General features: G+C 51.5%; 1 protein-coding gene across 1 annotated transcript; it reads right to left on the bottom strand.

Annotated features, from left to right (window-relative positions):
- Positions 1 to 2,717: 2,717 nt before the first annotated feature.
- Positions 2,718 to 5,403, bottom strand: LOC541890 (plasma membrane intrinsic protein 2). Its single transcript, NM_001111556.1, has 4 exons — positions 4,998 to 5,403; positions 4,578 to 4,873; positions 3,371 to 3,511; positions 2,718 to 3,045 (listed from the first exon to the last, which is right to left on the bottom strand). The coding sequence occupies exons 1-4, from the start codon at positions 5,314 to 5,316 to the stop codon at positions 2,935 to 2,937; spliced, it is 867 nt and encodes a 288-aa protein (NP_001105026.1). The 5' UTR covers positions 5,317 to 5,403; the 3' UTR covers positions 2,718 to 2,934.
- Between the last annotated feature and the right edge of the window lie 11,078 nt (positions 5,404 to 16,481).

The raw sequence follows: 16,481 nt of genomic DNA, 5'->3' as shown, positions 1-16,481 counted from the left end.
CTTAATTGTCATGTCATTCAATTTTCTGTAATCCACACAGAGCCTCCAACTTCCATCCTTTTTTGCACCAGTAACACAGGAGAGGCAAAAGGATTCACACTAGGGACTATCAAACCAGCAGCCAATAGTTCAGACACTTGCTTTTCAATCTCAGTTTTATGATGTGGTGAATACCGGTAGGGTCTGGAATTCACTGGTATAGAACCTGGCAAAAGTGGGATATGATGGTCATATGGTCTAGTGGGAGGCAACTGGGTGGGCACAGCAAACACATCCTCAAACTCTTCCAGAATTACTGTTAGTGTCTCATTTCCAGCCACATCTTCCTCTCCTTTAACCTCCTCTGACATCACAAACACCCATACTTCATCTCCCTTCACCCACTTCTCTAACTGCAACACAGACACCTGTTGCACCTCCCTCTTTAGGTCTACATCCCCCTGTAGTCTGACCTTCACCCCCTGATCACAGAAGGTTAGCACCTTGTTGATCCAGTCATAATGCATTGGGCTATGTTGTTTCAACCAGTCATACCCTAATATCACATCATAAGCCTCCAATGCCAACACCCTCATGGCAGTTCTATAGACATGCCCCCAGCCTTCCACTTCACCTCTCTGACATTTTTTTCACACACCATGATCTCCCCATTAGCTACCTTCACCTTCACAGGAGGGCAGTCTTCTGTGCTCAACCCCAGTTTAGTCACCATTCTCTGACTAATAAAAGTAGTGGAGCTACCGGAGTCAATCAACATAAACAGCACCTGATCTTGGATCAGAGATTGCATCCTCATACAACCATCACACTCTGTCCCCTTTATGGCATTCCAGGACAGCTGATGTAATCCTTCCACTATATGCTCCTCCTCCTGTTCTAGCTTTAGCAACACTTCATCAGTTAGAATTGTGCTCATATCCTCCACTGTCAACTGATGTATTTGAGTCACTACTCTCTTGGGACATTTGGCTTGATGCCCAGGTTCAAATTTGTCTCCACATATGTAACATAGCCCATTGGCCCTTCTATAATCTCTTAACTGTCTTTCCTTACTCAATTCAGGATTCAGGATCCCACTTCTACTCCCCATTGCCTAAGTCTTGATCCCCATAACCCCCTATGACTTCTCATCCTATTCTTCTCGGCAATTTCTTGATATAATTGAGCTAATCTCATGGCCTTATCCACTATCTTGGGTGTCAGGCTTCAAACCCCTCACATAGTGGGTCACAAACAAAGTTTCATCCAACTCCGAATTATGCAAGGTAGCTGCATATCTGATATCATTGAAAGCCTGAGAGTATTCTTCTACCCCATGCTATTGTTTCACATTGACTAACGCTCTCATGGCATGAGGGTACTCTTCCACCCCAAACTTCTCCGTCACCGCATGGGTGAACTGCTCCTAGTCTCCCAAACCATGTTTTAGTTTATACACCTGCAGCCACTTCGACGCATTTCCCTCCATGTGCATCGAGGCAGTGCTTGCCCAGATCCACTCGGGCACCTAATAAACTGTGAAATATTCCATTGCAGTTGGTTTGGAAACGACCACTTCGGTAGAGAACTGGGCCTGAACTCCCTTCCTTCACCCCATTGCTCCCTCCGTTCTCTACCTCCTTCCCTGCCAAATCCTCAGCCCCTCTCATCCCAGCGATGAACATGATTTTCTCGCTTAGAGTTGGATTCGTTACCTTCCAAATCCTTCGCCAGCAACTCGAGTCGAAGACGCGAGACAACTTTCTCAGTTTCCTGCAGTTGATGAGCCATGAGCGCCCGATCCTCATCAGCCTTCCATCTTGCCAGTCAGACGCTCCACCGCCGTCATCACGCGCTCCCAACGCTCCTCCTTTCTCCTCAACTCCCGCCATGGCTTCCAGAATCAGCTGTGTTTGCACCGACGGCTTGGTAGATGGCGCCGTGGTGCTCTCCTCCGAAGACTGATGGCTCTGGTACCACTAGTCACGACCCTTGGCTAGTGGTGGAGATCATCGCGACGTGAGACGCAAGAACAAGCAGAGAAGAACAGAGGTAAGTGGTTGGGTAATTCAAACTGATTAGATTTCTTTTCTGATTTTCCATGTCTGGCACAAGACGACGAGTGCAATACTTATAGGCACACCGAACTCCTCTGACCTATTATTTACGGCCCAAGACGACACTAATACGGCCTAAACAGCCCACAACTCCATTACAGACTCGATTACCAACTCCATAACAGCGAAATAGAAATTGCCTGACTGACCTCATTTGACCATCCTCTCGCGCCACTCCATTTCCCACAGATCCACTTTAGGCTACATCTTCAGTCATGACGGGGACACGAGGTCGATGGACCCTGCGCATACCTGTGCGTGTGCGTCACATCGAACACTAGAGAATTCGGCATGGACGTAGCTGCCGATGAGTGTAGTGCAGGCGGGCGGAATGGGCGGGCCATGGCCACCGCCGCCACGTCTCTTCCGACTGCCCGGCGACCGGTGTCCTTCCGGTCGTATGTTTGTGCATTATGCTGGGCCTAACTGCTTCATCTCGGCCGCTTCAATCGCCAGTACAGCAGAGGAGAGACGGAACCCGAGCCCCCGATGGGCTTACCAAACTGGGCCGTAAGCCCAACACCTACGAAGTTCCTCGTGAGGTTCTTTTCTTTACTTTCATAAGTTCATTCTTTTAAAGAAAGGACATGACTTTTTTTTTATTCCACTACTCAATAGATTGTGATCGGATAAAAACTCACGCAATTGTATTCCAAATTCTCCTTACATGATGCATTCCTACATACATATACAGAAAGCAAAGATATGTCACACTTTGGTCCGAAGTAGAAAACAGCAGCGAGCGAGCGGAGTCCTGGCCACACGGAAACAGAACAGGGCGTCATGTGGAGGAACAGAATCGGAACGGTGCCCAGCTCCTGGCGCGTCCGGGCGGAACTTAGGCGTTGCTCCGGTAGGACCCGAGCTTGGTGGCGCTGGCCCTCAGCACGTACTGGTGGTAGGCGGCGGCGATGGCGGCGCCAATCAGTGGGCCCACCCAGAAGATCCACTGCAAGAGGAATGCACAAACGATATTGTAAGTCAATATTGCTAATATTATCCTAAGCAGTTGGTTTACTTGCTTAATTGCTAAATATTATCTTGTAAAGATTTGTTTGATTATTGTGTTGCCAGACGCTCGGCTTGACCCAGCCAAGGTGTGCGACAGCAGGGCTGGCAGTAGTAAGCAGTTCACAAACAGGCGTTGGCATCTTTTAGGTGTCGGTAAGGTAGGTAAGTGAGGGTGTGGCAAGGGATGAGTTAGTATATATTGCCGTTAAGTGGGTGCATATGTCATCATTTAGTTAGTGGGTACTGATAGGTGGACGACGTACTTGGTCGTCCCAGGCCTTGTCCTTGTTGTAGATGACCGCGGCTCCCAGGCTCCTCGCCGGGTTGATGCCGGTGCCGGTGATGGGGATGGTGGCCAGGTGCACCATGAACACGGCGAACCCAATTGGGAGAGGAGCTAGCACCTGCATATATAGATCCAAGGAAAACAAAACTTAGTAAAAAATATTTATAGTTTTATTAGCTTGCCGACCAATCGCATCATCGCAATTTTCTTAACGGTGATCCACAACAGCATCACCATCCGAACAGCTACTGACAAAACGTATCGTTTTAAATGTGCCCAAGAAAAAAATATATATATGACAGGATTTTGAAATCGCGTGGTTCTCTAGCGCAGGCGCCCCCTAGCTAGCTAGCTAGAAAGGGATGTGTCACCAAGTCTGAAGGCAAAACAAGCAACCATTCGACCAGAAGTTTTCTTGGAATCTTGCACCCTTGCTGCACTTTTATATCCGCATGAAGTAGCCCAACAATCATTTGCGAATCGATGGCCACCAAACCTTCGCTGTAGAGGGCGCAGCGATTAAGACGGGGACAACTGAAGACACGGCTGCCTACAAGTCTTCCTATCGATCTGCTTATTGGCATATGCAGTACCGATTCATGCATGCGCCCGGGATCCGGCATCGAGATACATCTTCACATGCGCCTGATTTTGAGAGCTCTGCACACAGCTGGGATTTGGGACCATTTCTGTCGTATCACGTGCCCTGCACAGCTTTGCTATATGCTCCTTGCTACATTCAGTATGAACTAAGCAGTAGAAATTCAGACTCTACGTGTCTCCGAAATTCAGGCTCTACGTGTCTTTGAAAGGACAGATGAAGGTATGTTTGGTTTGTGGCTAAATGTGTCACACTTTGCATAAGGTTAGTCGTCCGAATTGAATACTAAACTTAGACAGAAAAATTAGGCAAAATGTATCAACTTAGGTAGCGAACCCAACATGCTTGAAGTCCTTTCTCAACTCACTTCATCCTCGTTTCTGCAGGCTCTACTTAACGACATCCGTTTCTGGCTTCTCAAACTCACTTCATCTGGTATAGTGGTCTTTAGCATCGACCATCGGCGAGTACTTATATTTGTCCACTAACAGTACGTAACAGTTCACTATCGTTCTACTAGTACTGTATTAATTATGAGCAGTGTAGCGTAATCGAATTAGCTGTGTGTGTATTATGTGCTCACCGGAACGTGGGAGTCACGGGCACTGCGCTTGGGGTCGGTGGCGGAGAAGACGGTGTAGACGAGCACGAACGTGCCGATGATCTCGGCGGCGAGGCCGGTGCCCTTGGAGTAGCCGTCGCTGAGCTCGTTGGCGCCGCCGCCGTAGCGCACGTAGTAGGCGCTCTGGAAGCCCTTGACGAGGCCCACGCCGCAGATGGCGCCCAGGCACTGCGCGATGATGTAGAGCAGCGCGCGGACGAGGGACACCTTCCTGGCCAGGAACAGGCCGAAGGTCACGGCCGGGTTGATGTGCCCACCTGCACGCGCATGCATCTACGTGTCAGTGACACACACTGACATGACATAAATAAACACGCAGACGCGCACACGCTGCGTGCAACGGCGGCGAGCGGCCACCGCGCGCACCGTACGTCCGTATACCTGAGATGCCGGCGGTGCAGTAGACGAGGATGAAGATCATGCCGCCGAAGGCCCAAGCGATGCCGAGGATGCCGACGCCGCCGCACGCCGCGTCGGGGCCCGACGCCGACGCGTCCGTCTGGTGCTTGTACCCGATCACGGTGGCCACGGTGATGTAGAGGAAGAGCAGCGTGGCGATGAACTCGGCGATGACCGCGCGGTACAGTGACCACTGGGTGAGCTCCTCCGCGTCGATCAGCGGCGCCGGCGGAGGGTCGGTGTAGTCCTTGGCCGAGAACTCGCCCGCCTCGGGCCCCGATGCCTCGATGTCCTTCGCCATGTCAGTCAGACCAGCTGCTGTTGGCTGTAGCTCAGCTAGCTCTGGTCAGGCAGGCTCTGCGCTTCGCTTGCTTGCGGTTGCGGTGTGAGGCCGGAGATGGGAAAGCCGATGTGTGTGTGTGTATATATATGGGCCGCGGGAGGACGCCTTGATATGGTTTATTTGCTTAGCGGCCGCTTGATTACAAAATACTAATTTAGCAAGGGGTAAGGGTTTTAGCTTCTGGTTAGAGGTTTTTATGCATATAATTTGCCGCCCACAACCGACTAAACCCCTCATCATCATGTCACGCAAGAGCAGAACTGGTGGTCAGTGGTCAGTCGGAGGGTTATTCTATATGGTCGGTGTGAAAAACAAAAGATTGAGCTGTTTGGTTCTAACGGATATATAATATATAATACATAACGCTAAATCGTATTTATTTAAGTTTAACATAATTAGATACTACACTAAAAACGGATATCAGTTTATTCAAACTTATTATCGCTGAGCGTGAATGATTACAGTTGCTATTTATATTACAGTTTGTGAACAAACACAAAACCGCTAGCTACTTCCAGTTACTGGTCCCGTTTGTTTTAGATTATAATCTCTCTAGATTATATAATCTAGCGCAAATAATCTATTAGGTAAACAAATAACTAGATTATGAATTTAGATTATATAATCTAAACCTAGATTATGATAATCTCATAATCTCCTCAAGAGTAGCTTATTTGAGATTATTTTGACAAAAAACCCACTATCCATAGTTATGTAAATAGAAATTACAATATATATCATCATTCTTTTCTCACCTTAAATAAACAAACAAGGATATTGTTGTTTTTATGAATAATCTACATTTGTATAATTTAAACTACCAAACAACTACATCTAGATTATAATATATCTAGATTATAATCTGAATTATATAATTTAGATTATAATCCAGATTATATAATATATAAGCTGAAACAAACATGCCGTTAGTTGTGGGGCGGTACATGGCCGTAAACTGTGGCTAGCAACTTGTCCAGAGGATTAGGTGGATCAGAGGATTAATTAGGTCTTGTTCGTTTGTGTCGGATTGATGGATCGGAACGATTCCTAACCGAATTGCTTATCTAATTTGTATAAATTTTGATTAGCTGGAACGGTTCCGGGTGCAATCCGACAGAAACGAACAAGCCCTTAGGTGGATCAGACGAAACTATGCAAGCGAAGCACAAGTCATGAACAGATGACCTATTGTGAAGATGACCACAATCATACGTGCAGCTACAGACAAATGAATCCAATGATATGGCCGAGTGCACGCTGTGGAGTTGCGACGCATGCGCTGTCAGCACGGCTGTCCTCGTCTTTAGCGACTGTCAGGACTTCTTTCTTTAACTCTTCGAAACAAAAACTTATCACAAGTTTCGAAATAATTCAAGCCACCATGCTTGCTGGCATGCTTCCTCGACATACGTATTTCCAGCTGCCAACAATTGCCAGTCGGAAAAAAAATGATGAGGCACACATTTGGCATGGACACTATTCATTCGCTGCATTATCCTCTCAAAAAGAAAATTCGTAGTAGTACTGATCCGCCAATTGAGATGCTCGGAAACTTGATTGGCGATAATAACAAACAAGAACAGCGAATATAATCATTGCTTTGCATTGCATTGCATCACGCACGGACGAACAGCGGGCCCTACTACTAGCTACCCTACAAATTGAGATTCTTGTCGCAGGCTGGATTAGTTGCGACGTACAACCTGTTTGAGCGTGACAGCATTAGCTGTCCTCCTCGCCCCTTTCTCAAGGAAAACTCCGGAGACTTCTAGCATGGAACGCAGTTATGTAAGGCCTTGTTCGTTTGTGTCGGATTGGTGGGTCGGAACGATTCCGAGCCGGATTGCTTCTCTAATTTATATAAACTTTGATTGGCCGGAACGATTCCGGGTACAATCCGATGTAACCGAACAAGGCCTAAAGGGTAACCTAATCCTGCCCCTTCTGGACCACACGAACCACCTAATGTATATTGTGCAAGATCTCTCATAAAAAATTTAAGGACGTGTTTAGGAGCAAGGAGATTGAGGGGGCTAAAATCACTTTCATTCAATTTTAAATAGTAAGGGATTTTAGCTCACTCATTCCCTACTAATCCCTTTCTTCCAAACCAGCCATGAACCTAGAATCAAGGTAGGAAAAAATACCTTCTAGATGAGAAGGATACCGTAGGTATAGAGCGTCGTCAATTTTGAAAGAGCTTCGAAGAGGTCGGCGTCAAGTCGATGCAGGGTGACGATAGTCTTGTCCTCACTAACTACTCTAGTGCGGATTAGATATGTGCAGTTGTTAAGATGATAATGTACGATGAACGTTGATTCAATTGTCGGCCTCTCCTATTTTTCAGCGTGGTGTGTGAGGGGTTGCGACCAATATGGTTGTTGTGCCCTTGATTAGGACGTGACAAGTATGTTTCGGTTCTCTGGTCGAGCCCAAATAAGATCAACCTAACATTCTTCCCCTTCATCTAATGCTTATTCGCTGCTTACACTCAAAAATAGTTTCTTAACTTACAATCCCTACTTCTTAATAGATTGTTGCCCAAGAGCAAATCATTATAGAAGCCGACTCGAGTTTTCGATCTGAGCCCTTCCTTAGTTCTGATCTATCGGACAGGGTTAGGGGACTCAACCCCGATCGCTCTGTTCTTCATTTGAGGATTAGGGTTAGGGATACCGATCCTGAATCCCTCTGTTCTTGACTAATTCTCTTTCTTTTCTTGGTTGTTTTGTAGGTTTGATTCGAGGCGCTAGGGATAGATGTTCTACCTCGAGCCAACCTTGGATTTAGATTTAGTGTTGGGGGCTTTCGTCTTCCGAAGGTTCTCAAAAACATGATTTAACAATATTTCCCGAGTGTAATATATGAACAGGTGCCTTCGGACTCGGATCAGAAACGCACAGTGGGAAAAGCACAAACAATACGAAGGTTGACGCAGTGCCAAAGCTACGTGCAAGGGAGCTTCGGCATAACGACAGGAAAGGGAACCGACTTAAAAGGGAAAAGGCTATTTAGACCTCGGCGGATTACCTTAAAGTTATTAGCAAATGTAAAGGGCATGGGTGTAATTTTGCACGGGCTGTGTCCCGTGCCTATAAATAGATGAACAGTACCCCCGTACTGTTCACGTTGACTTGTAATCACTCATGTGTCACGCTTGTACTTTTTGCCTTCTGTCAAGCCAAAGGTACTTTTGTAATTCAATATTGTTCCTGTCTTTCCATGATTATATAAAATGAATCAATAATGATATGTGATTGTGTATATTGTCTCCTATATGTCATACACTTCTTTTATTTAACATATACTGCAATGATGAAGGTATGTCCTTCATGACTTTCGCCTAAAGATCATTATATCCAAAGGAAAATAATGCTTCGAAGGACGAAGGGCTTTAACATTTAACATCTTGTGTTGCCTTGTTCTTAATTCATAGTATTTGAAAACAAGTCCCCAACATTGGTGCCCACCTCCGGTGAACCCTTTTTCGACCACCTTCGGCAAGCACCGACCTTCGTCATGCCGCCGAAGAAAGTTTTAGCGCCAGGGGCTGCCGCACTTCTGAAAGGGAAATGTGCCCTTGGGCCATTTCTAAGTATTTTGGTGATTGAGTGCCAACACAAGTGCTTTTATGCTAATCTATGTAAAGTGGTGGACAAAGTGAAAATCTTGTCAAAAGGTATGTTTCTAGACTTAGTACATTGTTTTTATGGACTAATGTATTGTGTCTAAGTGCTGGAAACATGAAAGATTGAATTGGAAATGAGATGGCTTTGTTCAGCCAAAGTCTGCTCGGTCTGGGTGCACCGGACTGTCCGGTGGAGCACCGGACAGTGTCCGGTGCGCCAGGCTGGCTCTGGCTAACAGGCTGCTCTCGGGACTTCGACGGAGGTGTACGGCTAAAATTCACCGGTCGGTCCGGTGGCGCACCGGACTGTCCGGTGAGTCGTTCACAGGCGAACTCGTCGCTCTCGGGAGATGATTAACGGCGTACGGCTAAAATTCACCGATCTGTCCGGTGGTGCACCGGACTGTCCGGTGAGTCAACAGTCAGCCGGGGCAACGGTCGGCCGAGGATTCCGCGCGTGACGCGTGGCCGAGCCAACGGTCACATTGGTGCACCGGACAGTGTCCGGTGCGCCAACGGCTCTCAGACTCCAACGGTCGGCTTCGCCAAATAAGGAAGGAGATCTGCACCGGACAGTGTCCGGTAGTGCACCGGACTGTCCGGTGCGCCAGTCGACAGAAGGCAAGATCTGCCTTCCAGGATTGCTCTCAACGGCTCCTAGCTGCCTTGGGGCTATAAAAGGGACCCCTAGGCGCATGGAGGAGGACACCAAGCATTCCTAGAGCACTCTTGATCACTCATACTCCATTCTTACGCACTTGTTCGACATTCTAGTGATTTAAGCTCCGTTCTAGTGTGCTAGTCTTTTGAGCTTAAGTCTGGGTCTTGTGTGTGTGTATTCGCTGTGATCTTAGTGTCTTGTGTGAGTTGCTAATCCCTCCCTTGCTCTGTGCTTCTTTGTGAACTTCAAGTGTAAGGGCGAGAGGCTCCAAGTTGTGGAGATTCCTCGCAAACGGGATTAAGAAAAGCAAACAAAACACCGTGGTATTCAAGTGGGTCTTTGGACCGCTTGAGAGGGGTTGATTGCAACTCTCGTCCGTTGGGACGCCACAACGTGGAGTAGGCAAGCGTTGGTCTTGGCCGAACCACGGGATAACCACCGTGCCATCTCTGTGATTGATCTCTTGTGGTTATTGTGTTTTGTAGAGACTCCTCTCTAGCCACTTGGCTATTATTGTGCTAACACTTAACCAAGTTTTTGTGGCTTAACTTTCAAGTTTTACAGGATCACCTATTCACCACCCCTATAGGTGATCTCAATTGGTATCGGAGCCGTTCTCTTCACGAAGGGACTAATCGCCCGAAGAGATGGATCCTAAGGGGAAGGGAATCGTGATCAACGATAAGGAGAAGGAGTCGTTCGTCAATGAGCCGAAGGATGACAAGCCTACCGACTCGGGCTCGGGCCATAAACGGAAAGATGGGAAGAAGAAGAAGACAAGGCGCATCAAGGAGATCGTCTACTACGACGACAGCGACGAGTCTACTTCCTCCCAAAAGGACGACTACGACTACGACTACGAGAAACGAAAGACGGTTAACTCAAACTTTTCTTTCGATTATTCGCGTATTCCGCATAGCTCAAATTCACATTTACTTTCCATTCCTCTCGGCAAGCCTCCACACTTTGATGGGGAGGACTACGGATTTTGGAGCCACAAAATGCGTAGTCACTTGTTTTCTCTCCATCCAAGCATATGGGAGATTGTCGAAAATGGAATGAAGTTTGATAGCTCGGATAGTCCTATATTTATTAATGAACAGATTCATAAAAATGCACAAGCTACTACTGTGTTGTTAGCATCCTTGTGCAGGGACGAGTATCACAAAGTGAGCGGCTTGGACAATGCCAAGCAGATCTAGGACACCCTCAAGATCTCTCATGAGGGAAACGACGTCACCTTGCTCACCAAGATGGAGTTGGTGGAGGGCGAGCTTGGACGATTTGCGATGATAAGGGGCGAGGAGCCAACTCAAACATACAACCGGCTCAAGACCCTTATCAACAAAATAAGGAGCTACGGAAGCACGCGATGGACGGACCACGACGTCGTCCGACTAATGCTAAGGTCCTTTACCGTTCTTGATCAACATTTGGTGAATAATATTCGTGAGAATCCCAGGTACACCAAAATGTCGCCCGAAGAAGTCCTTGGAAAATTCGTAAGTGGGCGAATGATGATCAAGGAGGCGAGGTACGTGGACGACGCACTGAATGGTCCAATCAATGAGCCTCAACCCATTGCTCTCAAGGCAACGAGAAGCAAGGAGGTGTTACCTAGCAAGGTGGCGCAAGTTGAGGCGGCCGGGCTCAATGATGAAGAAATGGCCCTCATCATCAAGCGCTTCAAGACAGCGCTAAAGGGTCGCAAGGGACAGCCAAGCAAGACCAAAGCCAAGGGGAAGCGCTCGTGCTTCAAATGCGGTAAGATTGGTCATTTTATTGCTAACTGTCCCGGTAAAGAAAGTGACCAGGAACACGGGAGCAAGAGGGAAAAGAAGAAGAATTACAAGAAGGCCAAGGGCGAGGCACATACCGGAAAGGAGTGGGATTAGGATTGCTCCTCCTCTGACTCCGACAATGAAGGACTCGCCGCCACTGCCTTCAACAAGTCATCCCTCTTCCCAAACGAGCATCACACATGCCTCATGGCGAAGGAGAAGAAGGTATGTACTCGGGATACCACTTATGCTTCTTCAAGAGATGATTCTAGTGATGATGATGAGATAGACTATTCTAGTTTATTTAAAGGTTTGGATAGAATTAAAATTGGCAAAATTAATGAGTTAATTGATGCCTTGAATGAAAAAGATAGACTTTTAGAAAAGCAAGAGGATTTGTTGTATGAAGAACATGATAAATTTGTAGAGGCTCTTATCACACCAAAAATGTGATGACCACATCAAGACCCTTGGAGATGCTTCATATGGACCTCTTCGGACCCGTCGCCTATCTAAGCATAGGAGGAAGTAAGTATGGTCTTGTTATAGTTGATGATTTTTCCCGCTTCACTTGGGTATTCTTTTTGCAGGATAAATCTAAAACCCAAGGGACCCTCAAGCGCTTCCTCAGGAGAGCTCAAAATGAGTTTGAGCTCAAGGTGAAGAAGATAAGGAGCGACAACGGGTCCGAATTCAAGAATATTCAAGTGGAGGAGTTCCTTGAGGAGGAGGGGATCAAGCACGAGTTTTCCGCTCCCTACACACCTTAGCAAAATGGTGTGGTAGAGAGGAAGAACAGGACGCTCATCGATATGGCGAGGACAATGCTTGGAGAGTTCAAGACCCCCGAGCGTTTTTGGTCGGAAGCCGTGAACACGGCTTGCCACGCCATCAACAGGGTCTATCTTCACCGCCTCCTCAAGAAGACTTCATATGAGCTGCTAACCGGTAACAAACCCAATGTGTCTTACTTTCGTGTATTTGGGAGCAAGTGTTATATTCTAGTGAAGAAAGGTAGAACTTCTAAATTTGCTCCCAAAGCTGTAGAAGGGTTTCTATTAGGTTATGACTCAAATACAAAGGCGTATAGGGTCTTCAACAAATCATTGGGTTTGGTTGATGTCGGGGACCATAATTAGGGGTACCCTCAAGACGCCTAATTCTCAGCTGGTAACCCCCATCAGCATAAAGCTGCAAAGGCCTGATGGGTACGATTAAGTTAGGGATCAGTCCACACGAGTGACTCGATCACGCTTCACCCGAGCCTAGCCTCGGCCAAGGGCAGCCGACCTCGAGAGACTTCCGTCTCGCCCGAGGCCCCCTTTTTATGGCGGACACATCACCGGCTCGCCCGAGGCCTTGGCTTCGCTCAGAAGCAACCTTGACTAAATCGCCGCACCGACTGACCAAATTGCAGGGGCATTTAACGCAAAGATGGCCTGACACCTTTATCCTGACACGCGCCCCCGGCAGAGCCGAAGTGACCGCCGTCACTCCACCGCTCCACTGGCCAGTCTGACAGAAGGACAGCGCCGCCTGCGCCACTCCGACTGCAGTGCCACTCGACAGAGTGAGTCTGACAGGCAGTCAGGCCTTGCCAAAGGCGCCACGGCGAACTCCGCCCCGCCCGACCCCAGGGCTCGGACTCGGGCTAAGACCCGGAAGACGGCGAACTCCGCTCCGCCCGACCCCAGGGCTCGGACTCGGGCTAAGACCCGGAAGACGGCGAACTCCGCTCCGCCCGACCCCAGGGCTCGGACTCGGGCTAAGACCCGGAAGACGGCGAACTCCGCTCCGCCCGACCCCAGGGCTCGGACTCGGGCTAAGACCCAGAAGACGGCGAACTCCGCTCCGCCCGACCCCAGGGCTCGGACTCGGGCTAAGACCCGGAAGACGGCGAACTCCGCTCCGCCCGACCCCAGGGCTCGGACTCGGGCTAAGACCCGGAAGACGACGAAACTCCGCTCCGCCCGACCCCAGGGCTCGGACTCGGGCTAAGACCCGGAAGACGGCGAACTCCGCTCCGCCCGACCCCAGGGCTCGGACTCGGGCTAAGACCCGGAAGACGGCGAACTCCGCTCCGCCCGACCCCAGGGCTCGGACTCAGGCTAAGACCCGGAAGACGACGAAACTCCGCCTCGCCCGACCCCAGGGCTCGGACTCCGCCCTGGCCTCGGCCGAACGACTTCCGCCTCGCCCGACCCCATGGCTCGGGCTCGGCCACGGCAACGGAAGGCAGACTCAACCTCGGCTTCGGAGGAACCCCCACGTCGCCCTGCCTAGGGCACAGACCGCCACGTCAACATGAAGCGCCATCATCATCCTACCCCGAATCGACTCGGGTCACGGAGAACAAGACCGGCGTCCCATCCGGCCAGCTCCGCCGGAGGGGCAATGATGGCGCTCCACAAGCTCTATGACGACGGCGGCCCCCAGCTCTCTTACGGAAGCAGGACGACGTCAGCAGGGACTCGACCGCTCCAACAGCTGTCCCTCCGCCAGGCTCCGCCGCACCTCCGACAGCCACGACATCACGCCAGCAGGGTGCCCAGATCTCTCCGGCTGCCACATTGGCATGTACCTAGGGCGCTAGCTCTCCCTCCGCTAGACACGTAGCACTCTGCTACACCCCCATTGTACACCTGGATCCTCTCCTTACGACTATAAAAGGGAGGACCAGGGCCTTCTTAGAGAAGGTTGGCCGCGCGGGACCGAGGACGGGACAGGCGCTCTCTTGGGGCCGCTCGCTTCCCTCACCCGCGTGGACGCTTGTAACCCCCCTACTGCAAGCGCACCTGACCTGGGCGCGGGACGAACACGAAGGCCGCGGGACTTCCACCTCTCTCACGCTCGACTCCGGCCACCTCGCCTCTCCCCCCTTCGCGCTCGCCCACGCGCTCGACCCATCTGGGCTGGGGCACGCAGCACACTCACTCGTCGGCTTAGGGACCCCCCTGTCTCGAAACGCCGACAGTTGGCGCGCCAGGTAGGGGCCTGCTGCGTGCTGACGAACAGCTCCTCGTCAAGCTCCAGATGGGCAGTCTCCAGCAACCTCTCCGGCCCGGGACGGTGCTTTGTTTCGGGACTCTTGAGTTCATGTCCTTCGACGGCAGCTACGACATGATACTTCTTCCACCGCCGCGCGACTACGACAATGGCGGCCGACAACCCGCCCGCCGGCGGCGGAATCGACAACGTCTTCCCCGCGTGGTGGAAGGGCAACATTCGGGCTCGCTCCGTTCTCTCCCCCGCCAACGGAGGAGGAGGCGGGGCTGTCAAGGCCAGGTGGGAGGCCGCGCTTCGTCGGCCGTCGAGCGAATCGACGCCCCCACGCCCCGACGGAAGGCACGCCGGACGTCGACCTCGCGTTCAAGACGGAGGCAAGCGCAGTCCCCCCGCGGCACGCTGACCCCGAGCAAGAAGACGACGCCGGCGCGCTCGCGGAAAGCCTGCAGGACGTCGCCCTCGAACCAGAGATGACGGTGCAACCAGTCCCCGATGTGACTACGTCGCTCCTCGTCGACCAAAAGGTACCGACTAACTCCCATCTTGTGTCATTTCGACTCGGCCTCAACCCGCCAAACGACCTCGTTTTGGCGGGCGCCCTCATTGAGGCGAGTGCAACCCCACTGAGGTTCCGTATGCGGTCGCCTTGGGGCCGACTGACAGACGTCTCGACCTACGGGCCCTCTGGGTCCGAGGAAGATGACGATCCCAGCATCGGTTGGGATTTCTCCGGACTTGGCAACCCCAGTGCCGTGCGGGACTTCATGACCGCATGTGACTACTGCCTATCCGACTGTTCCGATGGAAGCCGCAGCCTTGGCGACGAGAGCTGCGGCCCAAGCCACGAATGTTTCCACATCGAGCTAGGGGATCCCTCCGAAGGCAACCATCTTGGCATGCCGGAGGACGGTGATCTCCCTAGGCCGGTGCCTCGCGCCGACATCCCACGGGAGCTAGCTGTGGTCCCCGCTCCGGCGGGGGGTTACGACCCACAACTCGAGCAAGTCCGCGAGGCGCAGGCCAGGCTCAACGAGGGAACAGGAGCGCTTGAGCCGATCCGTCGGGACGTCGGACAAGCATGGGTGGGCCAACCCCTGGCCGGAGAAATACATCACCTGCCCCAAGGTCTCCAGCACCGCGTCGCCAACGATGTCAGGATTAGGCCGCCGCCCGCATCCAGCGGGGTTGGTCAGAACCTGGCAACCGCAGCAATGCTCATCCGCGCGATGCCGGAGCCGTCAACCACCGAGGGTCGGCGAATCCAGGGAGAACTCAAGAATCTCCTGGAAGGCGCTGCGGCCCGGCGGGCCGAGAGCACTGCCTCCCGAAGGCAAGGTTATCCCTCGGAACCTCATGCCGCGACTTCCCGATTCATGCGGGAAGCCTCGGTCTACACCGGGCGCACGCGCAACACCGCGCCTGCGGCCCCGGGCCACCTCGGCAACGAGCACCATCGACGCGACCGTCGGGCTCACCTCGACGAAAGGGTGCGCCGAGGCTACCACCCCAGGCGTGGGGGGCGCTACGACAGCGGGGAGGATCGGAGTCCCTCGCCCGAACCACCCGGTCCGCAGGCCTTCAGTCGGGCCATCCGACGGGCGCCATTCCCGACCCGGTTCCGACCCCCGACTACTATCACGAAGTACTCGGGGGAAACGAGACCGGAACTGTGGCTCGCGGACTACCGCCTCGCCTGCCAACTGGGTGGAACGGACGACGACAACTTCATCATCCGTAACCTCCCCCTGTTCCTCTCCGACACTGCTCGCGCCTGGTTGGAGCACCTGCCTCCGGGGCAGATCTCCAACTGGGACGACTTGGTCCAAGCCTTTGCTGGCAATTTCCAGGGCACATACGTGCGCCCCGGGAATTCCTGGGACCTTCGAAGCTGCCGGCAACAGCCGGGGGAGTCGCTCCGGGACTACATCCGGCGATTCTCGAAGCAGCGCACCGAGCTGCCCAACATCACCGACTCGGATGTCATCGGCGCGTTCCTTGCCGGCACCACTTGCCGCGACCTGGTGAGCAAGCTGGGTCGCAAAACCCC

The sequence above is a fragment of the Zea mays genome, chromosome 5 (genome assembly GCF_902167145.1).
Source record: "Zea mays cultivar B73 chromosome 5, Zm-B73-REFERENCE-NAM-5.0, whole genome shotgun sequence".
NCBI lineage: Eukaryota > Viridiplantae > Streptophyta > Magnoliopsida > Poales > Poaceae > Zea > Zea mays.
Note: the sequence above shows the minus strand (reverse complement) of the source record. Positions and strands in the feature narration are given on the sequence as shown.

Excerpts from the sequence above, each read along its gene's own strand:
- LOC541890 (NM_001111556.1), bottom strand. The coding sequence starts at position 5,316 with ATGGCGAAGGACATCGAGGCATCGGGGCCCGAGGCGGGCGAGTTCTCG. Across the intron at positions 3,512-4,577 it reads CCCGTGACTCCCACGTTCCG|GTGCTAGCTCCTCTCCCAAT; the intron begins GTGAGCACATAA and ends CTATATATGCAG. Across the intron at positions 3,046-3,370 it reads ACAAGGCCTGGGACGACCAA|TGGATCTTCTGGGTGGGCCC; the intron begins GTACGTCGTCCA and ends TTCCTCTTGCAG.